At 46.2% G+C, this 21,264-nt stretch overlaps 1 protein-coding gene and 1 long non-coding RNA gene across 7 annotated transcripts in view; one reads left to right on the plus strand and one right to left on the minus strand.

The window, feature by feature from the left end:
* Positions 1–20,417, minus strand: part of LOC134345763 (cyclin-dependent kinase-like 2) — a 72,844-nt gene extending 52,427 nt beyond the window's left edge. For 4 of the 6 annotated variants that reach the window (XM_063046940.1, XM_063046945.1, XM_063046944.1 and 1 more), the window contains exons 1-4: positions 20,286–20,417; positions 16,056–16,208; positions 14,620–14,810; positions 941–1,135 (exon numbers count right to left, since the gene is read on the minus strand). In XM_063046940.1, coding sequence (XP_062903010.1) covers positions 941–1,135; positions 14,620–14,810; positions 16,056–16,077 — 408 coding nt within the window. In that variant the 5' untranslated portion in view covers positions 16,078–16,208; positions 20,286–20,417. Of the gene's footprint in view, positions 1–940; positions 1,136–14,619; positions 14,811–16,055; positions 16,209–18,171; positions 18,284–20,101; positions 20,215–20,285 lie in introns of those variants that run through there. The other 2 variants (XM_063046941.1, XM_063046943.1) reach the window with 2 other exon arrangements.
* Positions 4,158–16,198, plus strand: LOC134345764 (uncharacterized). The gene is made up of 3 exons (XR_010017764.1): positions 4,158–4,365; positions 9,335–9,400; positions 14,950–16,198. It is a non-coding gene; the product is annotated as an uncharacterized LOC134345764 (long non-coding RNA).
* Positions 20,418–21,264: the final 847 nt, after the last annotated feature.

Raw genomic sequence — 21,264 nt, forward strand, 5'->3', positions numbered from 1 at the left:
TTGTCATTTGAAACTACTAGTGCAAACAACAGCCATTGTACCTAACTAACTAATCCCAGTTACTATTACTTGGTCTGGAGCTAGCCATTCCTTTGAGTCAAGTGCTCATCCAATTCTTCTTCAATGGTGTGCGAGTCTCTGCCTCCACCACCCCTCAAAGTAGTGCATTCTAGATTCCAACCACCCTCTGGGGGGAATCATTCCCCCTCAGAACCCCTCTAAACATCTCACCTTAAATTGTACCCTCTTCTCTTAAGACACCCCAAACATAAGGAAAAGATTCTGACCATATACCCGATCTACTCCCCCTTAAGTTTATACATGTTGGTCAGGTCACCCCTCAGCTTCCTTCAGTCCGAGGAACACAGCCCAGCCTATCCAGTCTCTCCTTAGTGACCAGCATAGTTTCAAAGGTGTTTCCTGATGCCAGTCACAAACAAGAGAAAATCTGCAGATGCTGGAAATCCAAGCAACACACACATGAAATGCTGGAGCAACTCAGCAGGCCAGGCGGCATCTATGGAAAGGAGTACAGTCAACATTTCAGGCTGAGACCCTTCGGCAGGACTGGAGAAAAAGTGCTGAGGAGTAGATTTTAAAGGTGGGGGGGAGGGGAAACACAAGGTGATTGGTGAAACCTGAAGGGGGAGGGGTGAAGTAAAGAGCTGGGTAGTTGATTAGTGAATGAGATACAGGGCAGTAGAAGGAGGAGTCTGATAGGAGAGGACAGAAGGCCATGGAAGAAAGAAAAGGGGGGAGGTGATGGGCAGGCAAGAAGAGAAGACGAGAGAGAAAAGGAGATGGAGAATGGTGAAGTTGGGGGGGGGGGCATTACCGGAAGTTGGAGAAATTGATGTTGATGCCATCAGGTTGGAGGCTACCCAGACAGAATACAAGGTGTTGTCCTGGTGCCATTGTTGGGAGGGTAGGTCGGACTCACGTTGTGGCTGTGACAGAAGGCCAAGCCCCGCAGGATTTGAAACAGGTAGCTCCTGACTCTGCTGTAGTCAAGCCCTTTGGGAAACTGCTCCAAGTCATCCAGGAGCGTGCGGTCCATGTACTCAAAAACCAGGAACCAGCGACCTTTCTTCTTGAAGACTTCCAGCAGACTGACCAGGTTCTCATGTCGAAGCCGCTGTTAAAAACAAGAAGAATGGTTGTCCCAGGTGTTACTGCAATCCCAAGCTACCTATCAAACAGGCTATTGGCAAAGTCAGCAATAGTCCTCACACAGTCAGGCAGCGAGCCGGTTTTTATAGATAAAAGCAAGTCTTGGGAGAGAGTGAGACCTGGGACCTTGGTGAGTTCCACAGAGACTGAGACCCTGGTAAGACCTAAGGGAGCAGGGGAATCTGTGTTCAGATTTGGGTTGATACGTTTCTATGTGAATATCCTTCCTTTCAAACACATTCAAATCAGGTTAAATATTTTTGCTAACTGGCACAAAGACCTGTGCTCCTTCCTTTGAAAGGAGAAGGTCCTGTGGATGACCTGGAAGAGGTTGCTACAGCTCTCAGAGTTTCAGGAGTGGAGTGAAGATGGGAACAGAGAGCAGGAGGAATGTGGGACTTGCCACAGATGGAGGGGTCAAGGAGTGCAGTGGGGTTGGGTTTAAAGGGAGGCTGGAGAGAGAAAGAGAGATGGAGAGAAGGAATGGTTGACATTCATGCTTAATGAAGGTTTTCAACCCTAAAACACTAATCCTGTTTCTCCCTGCACAGGTGCAGTCTGAATCCATCTAGTACTCCCAGCATTCACTGTTTTTATTTCAGGTTTGCAGCATCTGCAGTGCTTTTGGGGAGGTACGGAGAGAAGTGGGAAGAGGTCAGAGTGAGGTGGGAATGCCAGCACAGAGTGACAGGTCTACTGGCCTACATCAGGCGTGTGTAAAAAAAATCTTCACAGGAAGCAGCCCTCACCCCATCACGACACTCAAGCACATCAAATACACAGGCAGACGTACATTTCCTTATCTCAGCAGGAACCTGAAAACATGACTCTGAGCCAAAGCAATGGGCAAGCTGCATTCCACAGCAAGCTCAGACTTGTCTGGTCACCCAAAGACTTCGTAAACATAGGATTCAAATCAAAAACACATTAACCAGTAGTTCACAGTGAGCAAGGTGCCAAGACCAGCGGAGGGAAGCCACTGGAGAATAATCACAATCATTGTTAACAGAACAAAAGATAATTTAAACATATCTAGTACTTTTTCCATTTTTATATTAATTTGCAATTTTAATCAAAAAGTGATTCTGCAGAGGCCATTCACTCCATTGAGCCAGTGACCACTCTTTGAAGGAGTTCCCAGCGAGTCCTCTGCCCATTCTCTCCCACAGTCCCACACTTTGTTCTCAACAATTTCTCTTGGCACTTCCCACTTATTATTTATTTGTTTATTTTTTTTAATTGTTATTTGTTTTTTTTTGTATTTGCAGTTTGTCATCTTTTGTGTTGGGCACGTGGCCAAGTGGTTAAGGCGTTCATCTAGTGATTTGAAGGTCGCTAGTTCGAGCCTCAGCTGTGGCAGCGTGTTTGTGTCCTTGAACAAGGCACTTAATCACACATTGCTCTGGTGTCTGTGCGAGGAGTGGCGCCCCACACAGACTTCCAATCTGCGCCTTGTAAGGCATGAAAATGCCCGACGTAGGCCTCTCACGGTCTGAGTCGACATTCCGTCGACGTTCCCCTCCCGCCTTTTGCACATTGGTTGTTTGTCAGTCTGTTTTATTGCAGTTTTCATTGATTCTAATGTATCTCTTTGTGCTGCCGTGAATATCTGCAGGAAAATAAAGCTCAGGGTAGTATATGGTGATGTACTGAAGATGTACTTTGATAATAAACTCACTTTGAACTTTGAAGATGCTTTGCCTTTTCAGGAGGTACATTCCTGATGTCCACCACACTGACTAAACCCACTCTCCTTCCCTCACCTCCTTCTGGAGTTACCAACCTCCTGGTTATAATCTCCCCTTTACACTTCTACTTTTCACTTATTCATCTTTGTGAATGAATTATTATGGCAAAAGTCAGCGTTTATTGCCCATCTTTAGTCACCCTGAGGAGGTGGAGGTGAAAGGAAAATTATTTTCAGATTTGTTCTGTGTTGTTCTTTTCTTATTCATCTCAGGGTATTTGCATATGCATTCACAAACTAAGGAGACATTGCACACACATTAAACCACAAGATAATGCTCTATTGGGACTAGCATAAATGCAATACAGAAAGAAAAAATAATAAGTGTCTACGGTAGTAGCAGTACAGAAATCAAAATAACACTTGTCATCCACTAAACATGCCGATCTCTGCCACGCCAGAGGGGGCCACTGATCCAACAATCTTCCACACAGCCCGTTTCCCCCCTCTCTCAAACTCTAACTCAGACTTGAAGCACTTTTTTCCTATCTTAGCACTAACACGGCCATAACCTAACCTGAGACAAAACTCTCCCACTTGCATAAAGAAAGTGCCCCTTTTTATGCCCTTCAAAACCTGTTACACAAGTATTTTCCCATCCCACGGTGGTACCATTTGCACCCCCTCATCTCTTACCATGCCAGATAACATTTTTCACCATTTCCCAGTTATGACTGTACACTTGTACTTGCTTGACTTTCTCAAAACATTGCTGTGTACTGTTCCACTTGCACTTTCTCAAAACAATGCCACTCCAAGCTAACACCAATTTATCTTACAGACTTCCATGATATTTTAGCATATACCAAGGAGGAGTCACATTTAACTCTTTCCTTACAGGAGGTAAGCTGCCTTCATGAACTGCTATAATCCCTCTGGTGAAGGCACTCCCATGGTGCTGTCGCAGAAGGCGTTAGACCAGTGGTTCCCGAAGTAGGCAGTAACTTGGGCGGTGGCAGTTTCTAAGGGGGTAATAAAGATAAAGGGGCGGTGGGGGGGCACTCGATAGGAGGAGGCCAGCTGAGGAATTACAGGCCTAATTTTAGAAATTAGTGACTTATTATAAACATTTCATCCCCAGTACCTCATAAATGATTATAATGATCATGTAATCACCTCAACTCCTGATAACCTACTGTTTTCTTAGACTTTGCTCAAAGCATGATAGCGTTGTTGAAAAGCAACGTGACACCTCTGCATTTGGCATAGCATGAAAAATCTGGTCTGAAGTCATCGCGTTATTTCCACACTCAGTCCGCGCATTGTTGCCATTCACAACTGAACTACAGTGTTATCTAGTACCACCCCCATACTCTAGTCGCACAGTGACACAGACCCTGTGAATTAGGGCATGGCATTTAGAACCTGCTCTTTCGAATGGTCTTGACCACGTTTCTCTAACCCACGACCCAACTGAGATATCGCTGCCGCACTTTTTGCATCTTCAGGTAAAACATTTATTCATCCACTTTACTGAATGCAGTGCTGGAAGTTGTTCTGTTCTGATTCTATCTCATTGAAATTACTTTGGTCAAGCCAGCTCCTGTCCACAGGGAAAGGCAACAGATGAATACTCCTACCGGTAGCACTTAGTTAAAGGTGCATCCCTGCCACTTAAGGCACAGTTCAGGACAGATCTGTTGTTTCACTTAACCTTGTGGTTAGTCATACAGTTATCCCTCAATATGTAACAAAACGGGTAGAATTTGGGCGTCTGGCCTTTGGAACAGACACCAGTCTTGAGTTTTCAAAGTGATTTCCCTAGATGAGATGCGTTGCCTTCATAAATATGTAATTCTGTAAATTTACTTGACTATATTTCAAATGTTAAAGTTAAGTTCAAGTTACGTTTAATTATCATTCAATCATTCACAAATACAGCCAAACAAAACAGCATTCTCCTGGGACAAAGTGAAAAACATACACAGCACAAGGCATAAAGGCATACTCAGCACATTCAAGATGACAAGCATACATACAGTCACACAAAAAGTGTATAGCCCAAGTCTCTAAGTGACATGTCCCACAAATTGATGTTGCATGGCAAGAAAAAAAGAGTTCCTGGCAGTCTACAGACAAGTGCACCAGTGCACACAATCCAGCTTGTCATTCCAATGATTGAACACTGGAGGGCAGCACCAATGGGAGAGAATAGCCCTCAACTGAGCATGGATGCCACGCAACACCGTTTCTGGCGTCTCCTCTCCTGGACCCAGCAACAGGCAAGCCTGCAACTTAGCGGCTAGTTCTCGCGACAACCGAGCCACACAGCTCCTCTGCCGCTTGTCACTCAACAAATAAGGGAAACGGGCCTGCGGCAACTTAAATTATCAGTGTCCAATAGTGTTTATGATTGAAACATCCGAGACGATCACCCGTCATTACACTGCATGCCATCTTTGTGCACCAACTCCGATGCCCTCCTGTAGCAGGCAGCAACACGGTCTGCACAAAGTCCAACTCCAACGAGCAGCTCACTGATGGGGTAGAGCTGCAGTACCTGATGTTCTTAAATTGCAGCATTGTATTGCAATCATAAAAAAGACAAAAACACCTTTGTAACACACAAAATGCTGGAGGATTTCCAGCATCTGCAGATTTTCTCTAATTAGTTCATCCCTGAGAGGCCGCTGTGTCCAAGCGTGCCACCATCTACCGGAAGACAGGTGATTAAAACAACTGAAACTATAGTTAATCATTTATTGTTCTCTCTGTTTAAGATGTATAAAACATTGTGTCCGGACAGTGAACTCCTCTCGGATTCTCTGTCACCTGGAGGTTTGCTGCGTGCATAAAGACGTCAGTATTTCCCAGTTACAGCTTCCGTGAGGCTCAGTTTTATTCAGTCACACCAACCACCAATTATTCGATTATGATTATGAGGACACGCAGTCCTCTTTTATTGTCATTTAGTAATGAATGCATTAAGAAATGATACAATGTTTTTCCAGAATGATATCACAGAAACACATGACAAACCGACTTAAAAACTAACAAAAACCACATAATTATAACATATATTTACAACAGTGCAAAGCAATACCGTAATTTGATAAGAACAGACCATGGCACTGTAAAAGTCTCAGAGTCTCTCGAAAGTCCCATCATCTCACGCAGACGGTAAACCTCCAGCGCTGCCAACTTGCCGATGCAGCATACTGGAAGCATCCGACCACAATCCGACTCCGTGTCCGTCCGAAAACTCTGAGCCTCCGACCAGCTCTCCGACACCAAGCACTATCTCTGCCAAGCGCTTCGACCCCGGCCCCGGCTACAGGCAATAGGCAAAGCCGAGGATTTGGGGCCTTCATCTCTGGAGACTCTTGATTGCACAGTAGCAGCGGCAGCGAAGCAGGTATTTCAGAAGTTACTGCAGGTGTTCCTCTGTGCTTCTCACGGCTGACTCCATCAAATCCGGATTGTGCACGGCCCCCTAGTTACACATACGATATTCATTCGGAATGGCCATGCGTGCTGTGTCACGTCGCCATCTTCTCCTCCCTCCTTTATTTATTTGTGTTAACTCCATTTGCTAGAATTTGGTTCATATTTCTCTATGCCTTGGCAATTAAAGTGATTGTCCAGGTATTTCTTCAATGTGAGAGTAGCTGGCTTCACCACCATATCTTGTAATCTCATCATATCCTGTGATTCCAATTCTCCAGTCAATGCTCGCACTGAGTATATTATGCATGAATTTATTAGCTTTATGGCAATGAGATTTGAATAGTGTGAATTGTATTATTGTGTAAGCAGAACACTGACTGAAAACTCACTAATATAAACTACTGGCCTAACTTGTCAACAGAAGTACAAAGCCCAAGAGTACAAAGCTCCCTGTCATCCCTGCACATCATGTCCATTGCCGCCAGGTTGATATTCAGTGGTGATCAATGAGAGAACAAAAGGCACTGCTTCCCAAGGATCAGCTTTGCTCGTCATATACATTGATATGTATTAGGAATTTGCTGTGGTGTATTGGTGTGACATACAACAAAAGCAACAACATTCAACCAGTATAAAGAATAAAGAACTACATAAAATAAGCTAAAGGTTAAAGTACAGATACCGTCTGGAATAAGATGTTATAAATATGTAAATGCCAGCAGATATTTATATTAACAAGCGCAATCCTCTTTTACTGAATCTGACTTTCACTGGCTCACTTGCCTCTTTACTGAAACTATTAGTCTTTCAGTAACCTGCTCATGAATTTAACTAACTGCTCTGCTTTAGGAGTTCTGACATTTAAACATACACCTAGACATAAACTGCTTACAATTTAAGAGTTAAATTAATCTCTTGTTGTTGGCTCCATCCAGATACCTCCATACCTGCTTTTACATAATCACTTTATCTCTAGGGATATGCACAGGTACATCAATAATTCTTTATATGCAGCTACAGACCACTAGTTCACCATTGCCTGGCTCAACAAATTCATTCCAGAAAGAAACCAAAGCAAAATTAAATTTTTGTTCCTTACGAACTTTCTATAAATGTAACTTTGTGGAATTGAATTCCACTTCTGGAATAGTAAGACTAGAATATTTTCTCTGCTTTAGTTTTTATCATCTTATACACCTCTATCAAGTCACCTCTCATCTTCCTTTGCTCTATAAAGAAAAACCACAGCTTGCTCAGCCCATTCACAGGAGCCATCTCAACTCCAGGCAGCATCCTGGTAAATCTCCTCTGCACACTCTCCAAAGCTTCCACATCCTTTCTATAATGAGGTGACTATGCCCTGAACACCGTTAACCCTGTATTCTGTCCCCTTCATTTCACACTTTTCAAGGTTGAACTCCATCTGCCGCTTCTCAGCCCAGCTCTGCCTCCTGTGAGTGTCCTGTCGATGTTAATTATCTCCAGATCTGGTGTCAGGCACCCAGCAGAACAGAGGAGTGGGGCCATTTAACACCTCTCACACAGAGTCAGACAGAACTCCAACCCTGCTGCAGAGTAACACCAGTCCAGGGTACAAGCTCCAGTCCTGGACCGGAACTCCCACAGAACTCTCACCACAAACTCTTTTGCTACAGAAAGGAAGCAGGCAATGCTCACCTTTTGCCCATCAAGTTCATGCCAGCTCTCCGAGCATTCCCTACCAGTCCCAGGCCCCAAGTATTTCCCTGTAATCTGTTCTCTCTCACAGGTCCATAATCTACCCTCCAAATCTCCTGCCAGTCACCTATACTAGGGGCAAGTTAGAGTGGCCACTTTAATTACCAACCCAAACATCTTTGGAAAGTTCAAGGAAACGAGAGCAGTGGGTGGAACCCCACGCAGTCACGGGAGAACATGTAAACTCCACACAGACAGCAGATGGTCAGGATTGAATCCAGGTAACTGGATCAGTGAGGCAGCAGTTCAATTGTATATGCTGAGTGACTGTGTCTATAGTACACCACTGCTTCCGCTCCTCCCACCTCCCTGCCCTCCTTTCCCCTCACCCAACCCCACGTGGACATTGTCCTTCCCCATTCAAGCTAATATTTATCCTATTTCACCTAAAGCCTGTGGGACAGAGAGACGTGGGGCTACAGGTACACATTTCCGTGAGAGTTGACACATGAGGCAGTGTGGGTGAGGTGGTGTATAACTCTATGGAGCATTCAGTAGTTACACATGGTCAGTGAGGAATTACAGGCCTACTTCTGTGTATGTTCATGACTTGAGGGTGAGCTGTGGTGCCTGGGCTGGAGTCAGTACCGCCCCCAGTGTTCGCTCCGCAGAAGACAAGCTGTATTGTGGTCAACTGCAGATTTCTGCGGCATTCACGACTGGGTCTCGACTTTTTTTTTGCATGGCTGCATTTAACATGTGCTTGCTATTTTGTATGTTCGATGTGTTCTTTGTGTTGCGTGTGACTGTTGGTGCTGTGTATTGCACGCTGGCCCCAGAGTAACACTGTCTCATTTGGCTATATTCATGGGTATTCATGCATGGTTGAATGACCATTAAACTTGAATTGAATTGAATGATGGATGATGTAATGCTGAAAGCATGTTTTAATGTGAAGGGTCTCCATTAAACACAAAGGAAGCAGAATGAAATGAATTATTGAGATCACCGACTCACAGTGTTTCTCGTTCACCAAAGTGTAGAGCAAAATTGTAGAGAAAGATGACATGTCAGAGTAATACAACAAAGGAATTACTGCCAATATTACTAATAGGAAATAAAATTTAAATGATGAGTCACCTTACTGAACATTTTCTCAGTTTGCCTCCCAACAGGTGCTGCCCTGACCTGCTGAGTATTTGTTTTTTTGATATGGAAACGTATAGGTTTAATTTCTTCAGGAGGAAAAAGATGCAGATTTAGATGGAGATCTCCACCTGAATGGTTGACTGTCCATTTCATTGCACAGATGCTGCCTGACCCACTCATCCAGCAGCTTGTTTCTTGTTTCAGATTCCAGCATTGGGATTCTCGTATGTGTCAAACAGAGAAATAAAATTATCTGGGAATATATCCCTGGTAAGCACATCATAAACTGTCATTGAAATTTATCCCACTGCCCACTCAACTTTTAAAACTCTAAACAAGTATTTTCTGAAAATTGAGAAACCAGTAAATCTTCTGCTGAGGGATTTTGTTCAGTTAATGACAGAGAGTCAACGGGTAGCAACTCAGGATACAATTGATGTGCTGGTCTTTGCAAGGTGTGTTGAAAGTAAGGAAGCCACGCTAATGTACAGGGCTTGGTGATACCATGCAGAAAGTAAGTTGGGAAGTGTTGATCCTTTATTTGAAGGAAGGTTGACTGGTCTCAGAGTCAGTAAATCACAGGTTGGTTCACAAATTTGGCCCCCATGAAGCAGGGGAGATGGTTACACCCTGCAGTTTAGTAAAATAAAAAAAATCACATTGTTGTTCCCTTGAACCAGCTCAAGACTGTTTAATGTACTGATGTGATGAAATAGATGGCATGCAAAACAAACATTTGCACTGTACCTCAGCTTGTAACAAGAGTAAACCAATTTACCTATATATCAAATACAAGATAAGATGCAGTATTCAGAGAGGAACTGACAGAGTGGATGCAGAGAGTCCAGATTCAGGGAGACACGAGATGCTCAGCAGGTAAGGCAGCATCTATGGAGGAAGAAGATGTTTCCACGTTCCTCCAGCATTTTAGACACTAGACACTAGAATACTACAGCACAGTACAGGCTCTTTGGCCCTCGATGTTGTGCCAACCCATATATTCCTTAAAAAATGTACTAAACCCACATTACCCCGCAACGCTCTATTTTTCTTTCATTCATGCGCCTGTCCAAGAGGCTCTTAAATACCCCTAAAATTTTAGTCTCCACCACCATCCCTGGCAAGTCATTCCAGGCAGCCACAACCCTCTGTGTAAAAAACTTATCCGATGTCTCTCCTAAACTTCCCTCCCTTAACTTTGTACATTTGCCCTCTGGTGATTGCTATTCGTGCCCTGAGAAACAGGTACTGGCTATTCACCCTATCTATGCCTCTCATAAACTTGTAGACCTCTATCAAGTCTCCTCTCATCCTTCTACGCTCCAAAGAGAAAATTCCCAGCTCTGCTAACCTTGCCTCATAAGACTGTTTTTCAATCCAGGCAACATCCTGGTAAATCTCTTCTGCACCCTCTCCATAGCTCCCACATCCTTCCTATAATGAGGTGACCAGAACTGAACACAATACTCTAAGTGTGGTCTCACCAGAGATTTGTCGAGTTGCAACATGACCTCTCTGCTCTTGAACTCAATCCCCCTACTAATGAAGTCTAGCATCCCATATCTGGATTGAACTCCATCTGCCACTTTTCTGCCCAACTCTGCATCCTGTCTATATCCTCTTGTAACCTTCGACAACTTACAGTTCCATCCACAACTCCTCCAATCTTCGTGTCATCCGCAAACTTACTCACCCATCCTTCCGCCTCTTCATCCAGGTTATTTATAAAAATCACAAAGAGCAGGGGTCCCAGGACAAATCCTTGTGGCACTCCACTAGTCACCGACCTCCAGGCAGAATACTTTCCTTCCACTACTACCCTCTGCTTTCTTCCTGTAAGCCAATTTTTTATCCAAACAGCCAAGGTTCCACTGATCCCATGCCTCATGACTTTCTGGATGAGTCTCTCATGGGGGACCTTGTCAAATGCCTTGCTAAAATCCATGTAGACCACAGCTACTGCCCTACCCTCATCAACTTCTTTTGTTACCTCTTCAAAAAACTCAATTAGGCTCGTGAGGCATGACCTTCCCTTCACAAAGCCATGTTGACTATCCTTGAGTAGACTGTACTTCTCCAAGTGCTCGTAGATCCTATTCTTAAGAATCCTTTCCAATAATTTGCAGACCACTGACGTAAGACTCACTGGTCTATAATTCCCAGGATTCTCCCTGTTTCCTTTTTTAAACAAGGGAACTACATTTGCCATTCTCCAATCCTCCTGCCCCTCCCCTGCAGCCAAAGAGGATTCAAAGGTCATAGCTACTGCTCCAGCGATCTCTTCTCTCACTTCCCACAGCAACATGGGGTATATCACGTCCGGCCCTGGGGACTTTTCAATCTTGATGTTTTTAAGAAGATCCAACACTTTTTTTTTTGGCGTGTGCCTGCGTGCGTGCATCCATGATGATATCTTTTTACAAGGCGCGGGGGGGAGAGGGGGGGAGGAGAGGGGGGGAGGAGGGGGGGGAGGAGGGGGGGGAGGAGAGGGGGGAGGAGAGGGGGGAGGAGAGGGGGGAGGAGAGGGGGGAGGAGAGGGGGGAGGAGAGGGGGGAGGAGAGGGGGGGAGGAGAGGGGGGGAGGAGAGGGGGGGAGGAGGGGGGGAGGAGAGGGGGGGATGAGGAGGGGGGGGAGGAGGGGGGGAAGGAGAGGAGAGACATGCCACTCCTCACACAGACATCTTGCAATATTTTCCCTTTATTTTACGAGGTCGAGTTGCGATCTCGACACTCAACCCAGCACGGATAGAAAGCATACGCGGGAGCAGACCCGACTGGTTTCGAACCCGGGAACCTCCACTCCCGGGTCTGGCACTGATGTCATTGTGCCACCAGCCGGCCCTCCAACACTTCTTCTTCCTTAATCTCCACATTGTCCAGCACACAGGCCTGTTCTATTTCGACCTCACCTTGATCAAGGTCCTTTTCACTTGTGAATACTGAAGCAAAATATTCAACTAGGACCTCCCCAACCTCCTCCACCTCTAGGCACATGTTGCCTTCTTTATCCTTTAGCAGACCCACCTTTATTCTTGTCATCCTTCTGTTCTTCACATACACATAGAACGCCTTGGGGTTCTCCTTAATCCTACATGCCAAGGCCTTCTCATGTCCCCTTCGAGCTCTCCCAAGTCCTTTCTTAAGCTCCTTCCTGGCTACCCTATATTTCTCATGAGCCCCTCCTGCTTCCTGCTTCTTATATCTAACACATGCTTCCTTCTTCCTCTTGACGAGTTGCCTCACGTGTTTTGTCAGCCACAGTTCCCTTTTCCTACTATTTTTTCCTTGTCTCAGTGGGACAAACCTATCCTGAACCCAGCACAAGTGATCCCTAGACTTCCTCCACATTACTTCTGTGCTTTCACCCTTGAACATCTATTTCCAATTTACTCTCGCTAGTTCCTGCCTCATCCCTTCATAGTTAGCCCTTCCCCAGTTAAGCACTTTCCCATTTTGTCTGTTTTTATCCTTTTCCATAGCTATGCTGAAGCTAAGGGAGCTGTGGTCACTCTCACCAAAATGCTCCCCCACCAAGAGGTCTGCCACCTGACCAGGTTCATCACCCAGAACTAGATCCAGCATGGCCTCTCCTCTTGTCAGTCCGTCCACATACTGTGTCAGGAATCCTTCTTGAACACACCTGACAAATTCAGCCCCATCTCTCCCCCTTGCAGTCAGGAGGTGCCAGTCAATATGAGGGAAGATGAAATCACCCATAACTACAACCCTGTATTTCCTGCACCATTCTAAAATCTGCCTGCTTACCTGCTCCTCGGTGTCCCGAGGACTATTTGGGGACCTATAGAGTACTCCCAGCACAGTGATTGATCGCTTCCTATTTCTGACTTCCACCCACACCGACTCAGTGGACACTCCCTCTGCAGTGTCCTCCATTTCTATAGCCGTGATACCATCCCTGACCAGTAATGCTACTCCCCCCATTTTTCTACCTCCCATCCTATTCCTTTTAAAACACCTAAACCCCGGTACCTGCATCAGCCAATCCTGCCCTTCCTCCAGCCAAGTTTCAGTAACGGCCACAACGTCATAGTTCCATGCTCTAAGTTCATCCCCTTTATTCCTAATACTCCTAGCATTGAAATGGACACATTTCAACCCCTCTAACTGGCTACATTTATGTTTTGTCCCCTGCCTGTCCTTCCTCAGCAACTCAGAACACATAGCATCATGCCCTTGTCATTCTACCCTAATCTCTGCACTCACATTCTGATTCCCACCCCCCTGCCAAACTAGTTTAAACCCTCCCCAACAGCTCTAGCAAACCTGCCCGCCAGGATATTGGTCCCTTTCCAGTTCAGGTGCAGCCCATCCTTTCTGTACAGGTCAGACCTTCCCCAGAAGAGATCCCAATGATCCAGAAATCTGAACCTCTGCCCCCTGCACCAACTCTTCAGCCAGGCATTCATCTGCCATAACTTCCTGTTCCTACCCTCTCTGTCTCGTGGCACAGGCAGCAATTCCGAAATTTTGTGTGTGATAGCTCAGGTTAAGGGATGGATCATCACAATCTAGATGAGGAAAATCTCTGGAATTCTCCTCCCAAGAGCTCTGGATACTGTCAGCCACTCAGGGCTGACATCCATAGATTATTGGAGTCACTGGATATGGAAGCAGAGAGGAAGGAGCAGATGGGGCAGAGATTCACGAACACAAGAGGTTCTGCAGATACCGAAAATCTTGAGGTACACACACGAAGTGCTGGAGGAATTCGGCAGGTAAAGCAGCATCTGGTGCAGAATAAGCAGTTGACATTTTGGGCCGAAGCCCTTCGTCAGGACTGGAATAGAAGGGGGAAGAAGCCGGAATAAGGTGGGGGAGTGGAAGGAGTACAAGCTGGCAGGTGATAGGTGAAATCAGGTAAGTGGGAAGGTGGGCGGGTGGGAAGGGATGAAGTAAGAAGCTGGGAAGTGGTAGGTGGAAACAGTCAAGGGCTGAAGAAGGAAGAATCTGATAGAAGACGACAGTAGAACATGAGAGAAAGAGAAGGGTGAGGAGGACCAGAGGGAGGTGAGGAAAAGCGAATGCGTAAGTGTGAGAGAGAATGGGGAATGGAAAGAGAGGGGAGGGAGAAATTATTGGAAGCTTGAGAAATCAATGTTCATGCCATCAGATTGAAGGCTATCCAGGTGTTGCTCTTCGAATCCAAGAGTGGCCTCATTGGGGCAGTAGATGAGGCCATGGATGGGGATATGATGGAATGGAAATAGGAAGTTGAATTGAAATGGGTGGTCACTGGGAATTTCCACCTTTGTACCAAATGGGGCAAAGGTGCTCGACGAAGTGGTCCCCCCCAGTCTCACCGATATAGAGGAGGCTGCTAGGATCTTATAGAGGAATAGAACAGGATGGAGGGGCCAAATAGCCTGGTCCTGCTTCTATCTCACTCCCATCCCACCTCTGTAAAGGTTGATGCTTCTTACCATCTGTAACCAGACACCAGGTGAGCTCCAACAGAAAGAGAACACTTACCTTTAATAACCGTATTTCCCTCATGGCTATTTTTTTCACGAATTTGTCATCATCACCCTCCAGGAATTTTTTGATGGCAACAATCCTTCCATTTTCCTTATTCCTGCATTTTGTGACCATTCCATAGCTCCCTTCACCTAGCATGCCCAGATATTCGTACTTTTCCATATTCCTTAATGTCCGTCGATGACCTGCACCAGGAAGGAGCAGATCATTCTGTTATCAGAAACTGCTGCAGATCAAACTCTGAACTCCAACAGAGCGCGCAACAAACACAGCTCGGCCCACACCACACTGTTGTGTACAGCTCTTGTCCCATTTCACAAACAGGTACAGAAGATGGGAGAAGGTGCCGGGAACGTTTACGAGGAAGTCATTGGAACTGTGAGATTAAACATCAGGAGAGTTCTGAGCAAGCGGAAAATAAAGCAACTTCAGGAAGTCTGAATGGAAGAATGGCACAGCTGACAGAGCTGCCACTACAGTCCTCCAGGGATGTGGGTTCAATCCTGCCATCGTGCTCTCCCTGTGGAGTCACAACTTCCCTGTGACCAGCTGACTTTCCTCCCACATAGAGTCATATAACATGTAAACAAGCCATTGGGCCCAAATGAGACACCTATCTAAAGCTAGTCCCATTTTTCCGGTGTTTGGCCTATATCCTTCCAAATCTTTCCTATTCATGTTTCCTTTTAAATGCCGCTAATATAACTGCCTCACCCTCTTCCTTTGGCAGCTCATTTTATATACTAAGCATCAGTGTAAAAAAGTTGCCTCATATGTTTCTATGAAATGAAATTCCTCCCCATTCACTTTAAACCATCCATTTTGTGATTCCTAAACCCTGGGGAAACGATGGTGATTATTCATCCTCTCTATTGCCTTTCATGGTCAGCAAAACCAAAGAGCTGATAATTTACCACAGGACAAAGAAAACAAAGATCCATGAGCCAGTCCTCATTAAAAGATTGGGGGTGAAAAGGGTCAATAACTTTAATATTGTTGGTGTAATCATATCAGAGGATCTGTTCTGGGACCAGCATGTAACTGTAACATGCCACAACAGCTACTTTCCTCGTTCTGTGTAGATTCAGCACATCATCTAACATTTGACAACCTTCTATAGTCATACAGTGGAGAGTATTTTCACTGATTGTATCATGGCCTGGTATAGAAACATCAATGCCCATGAATGAGTAACCCTTCAAAAAGCAGTGGATACAGCCCGGTCTATCACAGGCAAATTCCTTCCCGCCATTGAGCAGATTTGCAAGAGGTGCTCCCTTAGGAAATCAGCATCTGTCATCAAGGGCCCCCATCATCCAGCCATGCTCTCTTCTTGCTGAGAATGAGTTAGAGGAGCCCTAGCAGGCTCAAGTACAGTAATTACCCCTCAAGCATCAACCTCTTAAAGATTCCACAACCTTTGGACTCACCTTGCGGGGCTCTACAGCTCATGTTCTCAGTATTATTTGTTTACTTATTATTATGTTTGCAGTTTGTCTTCTTTGGCACGTTGCTTTTTCAGTCTTTGTTTACGTGTTGTTTTTCACTGATTCTACTGTATTTCTTTGTTCGACTGTGAATGCCTGCAAGAAAATGAATCTCTACATAATACATGCTGACATACAGTATATGTACTTTGATAATAAATTTACTTTGAACTTTGATACTTTTAAACTCATCTATTCATCAGTTCTCATTCTCCTAAGGCCCAATGAATATAGCCCTAACCGGCTCAACTCCTCTCCATAACTCAGTCCCTCGAGACCTGGCAACAGCCTCAGAAGTCTCCTCTGTGCCCTTTCCAGTTCTTACAGCAGGGTAACCAAATACAGTATTCCAAATACAGCCTCGCCAATGTCCTGTACAAATGCAACATAATATCCCAACTTGTACCCTCAGTGTCCTGACACAGGCTTCTACTTGTCTACCTGTAAGGGCACTTTCAGGAAACCGCATGCTTGTACTCCTGAATTCCATAATGTCCTACCATTCACTGTGAAAGTCCTACCATTTGTCATCTCAAAATGCAACACCTGGCACCTATTGAGGAGAAGCCATAAATAACCCCCCAGAACGCTCAAGCAGAAAATATTCCAAGGAGAGTTGACGGGCGGAGAAAGAGGAAACATTGCAGGGAGAGTAGGGCTGATGGGATCACTCTACTGGCTATCAGCATGGACCCAATGAGCAAAATGGCCTCTTTCTCTGCCACAATTGACAAGTGGTACATGGATCAAATTCAAAGAGAATCTTTCTCCTGCAGAAGATACCAATGACCCCTCAGAGTTCAGGAGATAGCTCTTAGCCAGAGAATGGGCCAATCACAAACAAGATAAAATCTGCATATGCTTGAAATCCAGCAACACACTCAAAATGCTGGAGGAACTCAGCAGGCCAGGCAGCATCTGTGGAAAACAGTAAACATTCGACATTTGGGCTGGAGACCCTTCATCAGGACTGGGGGAAAAAAGATGAGAGGTCAGACTAAGAAGGTTGGGGGAAGGGAAGAAGTAGTACAAGATGGTAAGTGATTGTTGAAACAGGGGGAGCTGGGAACTCGATTAGTGAAAGAAATAAAGGGCTAGAGAAGGGTGACTCCTCTGATAGGAGAGGACAGAAGGCCATGGAAGAAAGGGAAGGGGAAGAGCACCAGAGGGACGTGATGGGTTGGTAAGGAGGTGAGAGAGGAGGGACTGGGAATGGGGAACAGGCGGGGGCTGGGGGGGGGTTGTGGTGGCATGCTCCTGCCATCAGGTTGGAGGCTACCCAGACGGAATATCAGCTGTTGCTTCTCCCACCTGTGTGTGGCCTCATCGCAACAGTAGAGAGTGTTACAGACTGGCATGTCGAAATGGGAATGGGAAGTGGAATTAAAATGGGTGGTCACTGGGAGATCCTGCTTTTTCTGGGGGACGGAGCTTAGATGCTTGGTGAAGCAGTCTCCAGTCTGTGCAGGGTCTCACCAACATACAGGAGGCCACAACAGGAACACCAGATACAGTAGATGACTCCAACAGACTCACAGGTGAAGTGTCGCCTCACCTGGAAGGACTGTTTGGGGCCCTGAATGGTAGTGACAAGGGAGGTGTAGGGGCAGGTGTAGCACTTGTTCCGCTTGCAAGGATAAGTGCCAGGAGGAAGATCAGTGGGGAGGGACGAATGAACAAGGGAGTCGCATAGGGAGCAATCCCTGCGGAAAGCAGAAAGGTGACCTTGGTGGTGGGATCCCGTCGCAGAAGTTTCAGAAACTACGTGTTGGACGCAGAGGCTGGTGTGGAACTGTTTCCTACAGGACGGTATGGGTGCATAAAATCAGCTGCATAAACTAGGAATGAGGATTGAGGGGATGGTGAGGGAGGAGGTGGTGTTGATCTTTGCCAATCCAATGACTATCCCCACTCCTCCGGGTTACCCACCCCACCTGTTTTCATGCTGGGATTCTACACAAGGCCCTGCAATAGAGGGACGTATCAGTCACAAAAATAAAATCAACGCATTATGACAAAATATTTGCTTTAACGTGTACCGTCTGAAACACGAAGATACCTTCATCTCACATTATAGAACACCTTCAGCACAATGGACTCTGCTCTGCTTCACAGGTGCTGCCCAGTAATATTCCAGACTGCGGTCATTAGAAAGCTCAGGCAACCAGCACCTGAACAGAGGACAGGGGTAAATTCCCAAAGTTAGGATCAAACGGAAAGGTCACCAGTGTGAGGGAGTAGTGTGGGGACATTAACCAGATCAATACAAAGTAGTGCAGAGATACGGAAGTGTAGGGACCGGAGGGGTTACGGAGATAGGGAGGGGTGTAGGGGTCGGAGGGGGTTACGGAGATAGGGAGGGGTGTAGGGGCCGGAGGGGTTTACAGAGATTGAGGGGTGCGGGGCCGCTGAGGGCTATAGAGGCGGGTGGGGGAGTGAGAGCGCAGGAGAAGCTTATAGGAACAGGGATGTGCAAACCTGCAAATATTTGAACACGCGCAATAACTGAAAGCAGAAGATTATAATTATGGATTAAGACTGTTCACGTTTTCAGTCGTTTAGAAATTTCTAGCGCAGTTGTAAATGAACTTGTCATTAGTTTGCAAGAAGAAAGAGTTATAGTTTGATGTGTCCTTGTGTAACTACGAGGTTTGTAGCACCTCTCTGACTGTCCATCAGCACCTCTAAATCTCATCTCCTGTGTATGGGAGTGGCACCAACACAAAACACCAAGGCTGGAGGCTTAGTTCATTGACAGGAATGAACGACGTAGAACAGTCGTTTATAACCAAACTTTCAAACGGAGATGAGTACCCGCATTAACAATTACTGTACACACTTCTGGAGCTTGTTTTCAGGCGACCCGCTCGCAGCTCAGCATTCCCCTTCTCACAAAACACACAGCCACAGGGGACCCTGGACAGTAATGAACTCATTATAAACTCTCACTCTGCAGCAGTACTGGCTGATCAAAGGGACTGAGTTTTGGATGAGATATTAAACCGAGGAATGAACAGAATTACCCTAAGGGAGATTTAATTCGGGAGTATAGAATTGAGAGGTCTAGACAAGCCTACAGATGAAATTGATCTCCTCTGGTTGAGAACACAGCAACTGGGCACCTGAAGCGAGCTGACAAAGAGGTGTAAAGGCTCTGAAATATGGGAATGCCACAGTAATAGAATCACGGCGAAATAAATTTACTGAACAGCAGATCTGTTCAATTCTGGGAGAGAGAGAGAGAAAGAGAGAAAGAGAGAAAGAGAGAAAGAGAGAAAGAGAGAGAGAGAGAAAGAGAGAGAGAGAGAGAGAGAGAGAGAGAGAGAGAGAGAGAGAGAGAGAGAGAGAGAGAGAGAGAGAGAGAGAGAGAGAGAGAGAGAGAGAGAGAGAGAGAGAGATAGAGATAGAGATAGAGATAGAGATAGAGATAGAGAGAGAGAGAGAGAGAGAGAGAGAGATAGATAGAGATATGGCTAATTCAATACTGTATCACGGTTCCAGGACTGCAACGTGGGAAAATGAGATGTGTTTTTTTCTCCAAAATAGCCTTGCACCTCCTTATAGCCTGGAGACCACAGAAAAGTAGGTCAAGATGGTTTTAGAATGGTGAGCATTTGTTTTCCCTGGGCAGGGTGGTGGCGTTGGGCTGGAGGAGACAGACATCGGTGAGAACCCCAGGTCAAAATGCACAGAGCGGTCAAACCGAGAACCGGCGAGTTGCGAAGGGGGAAATAGTGTGTCCATGCTTCGTTAGATCCGTGTCTTCCCTAGTCATTGCTCTTGCTCCAGAATCAGGGTGCAGTTTAAACATTTGAGTAATCTCAGCAATCTGCTGGAGGAATTTATGCCGAGCAGCAGGCGTTGGGGGAAAGGAGAGTGTCGAGGTTTCGGGCCGAGACTCCGCATCAAGTCTCAATGACCGACCTGCTCATTTCCTGCAGTATCTTGTATCACTCGGAGTCAACTTTAAACATTTAACCCCACCATACCTGTACGACCCTGCGAACCGGTGTCAGGTATCAGGGCGAGATCCTCAGATGGTTCAAATCGGTAAGGATAGGACAACCTCCCACAAATCGCGTTGAGGAGAGCATATTCCCGGGAGTTGACCCCACGGCGGGATCGTTGCGATACTACGTTCGTTGTCATGAACAAACCCTCCCTCAACTTTACCTCCACGGTCAGAGTTCCTGGATTCCAGCGGCGCTTCACATCTAGCTCCTGTCCCACAGATGGCCGCTGCCGGCTCCTGGTGTGGGAGGCTCGGAGTAAGGGCGGTGCTTCTTCCTTACGGGAGAGCCCAACCACCGCCCCACCCTCTCGCACCTCTCCCCGCCCAGTCAGCCGGACATTGCGGTTGGTTCAAAAGGGGACTTGGGGCTCCGAGATGCGGCACCGAGGACAGTTACTCGCTCAGCCAATGGGAGAGCCTGTGGCTCTGCCAGTGTCGGCCAATGGAAATGAGAGATGAAAGAAAAGAGCCTGTGGAACTGCCGGTCTAAGCCAATGGGAAGTGCCCATTCTCGCCAGTGGCGGTAAGAATTCGAGAAAGGCGTGTCAAGTGTTTGCTCTGGAGCAATAACTCTCATCTCAATAAGAAAGTCCTATAGTGATGCCTGGTACAGTTACATGTTGTCCCACTCCATCCCAGCAATACAGAGGATCTAACCACCGCTAGCTGAAGAGCAATCTGAGAAACGGAGATCCCCCTCCCATAAGTTCATACTGAGGGGGAGGGGGTGTGGTTCCAGCCACAGCATACAGGGGATTCATGGCCCCATCACCCATTGGCAAAGATGAGCTTTTTTTGTCACGTGCATAAACATATAAAGCAAAAACTGTCCTTTGAATCAACGAGGAACAGAGCTCAAATACGCACTTCAGGTGTCACATAGTTTACTAGCCCTAATCCGCATGTCTTTGGAAAGTGGGAAGAAACCGGGGTACCGTGGTGGAAACCCCATGGTCACGAGAAGAGCGGCAGGAATCGAACCCCGGCCATCGGCCTCACAATAGCGTTGCGCTAACCGCTACTCGACCACGCAGCTCCACGGTAGGAGCGGGAGCTTGTCCTGAGGGCTAAGTTTTACTCCGGGGGTTCAGTGTGTGGGGGTTGCAATAGTCCCACAAACAACATAGCCTGTGTGGTAGG

The sequence above is a fragment of the Mobula hypostoma genome, chromosome 4 (assembly GCF_963921235.1).
Source record: "Mobula hypostoma chromosome 4, sMobHyp1.1, whole genome shotgun sequence".
Classification (NCBI taxonomy): Eukaryota; Metazoa; Chordata; class Chondrichthyes; order Myliobatiformes; family Myliobatidae; genus Mobula; species Mobula hypostoma.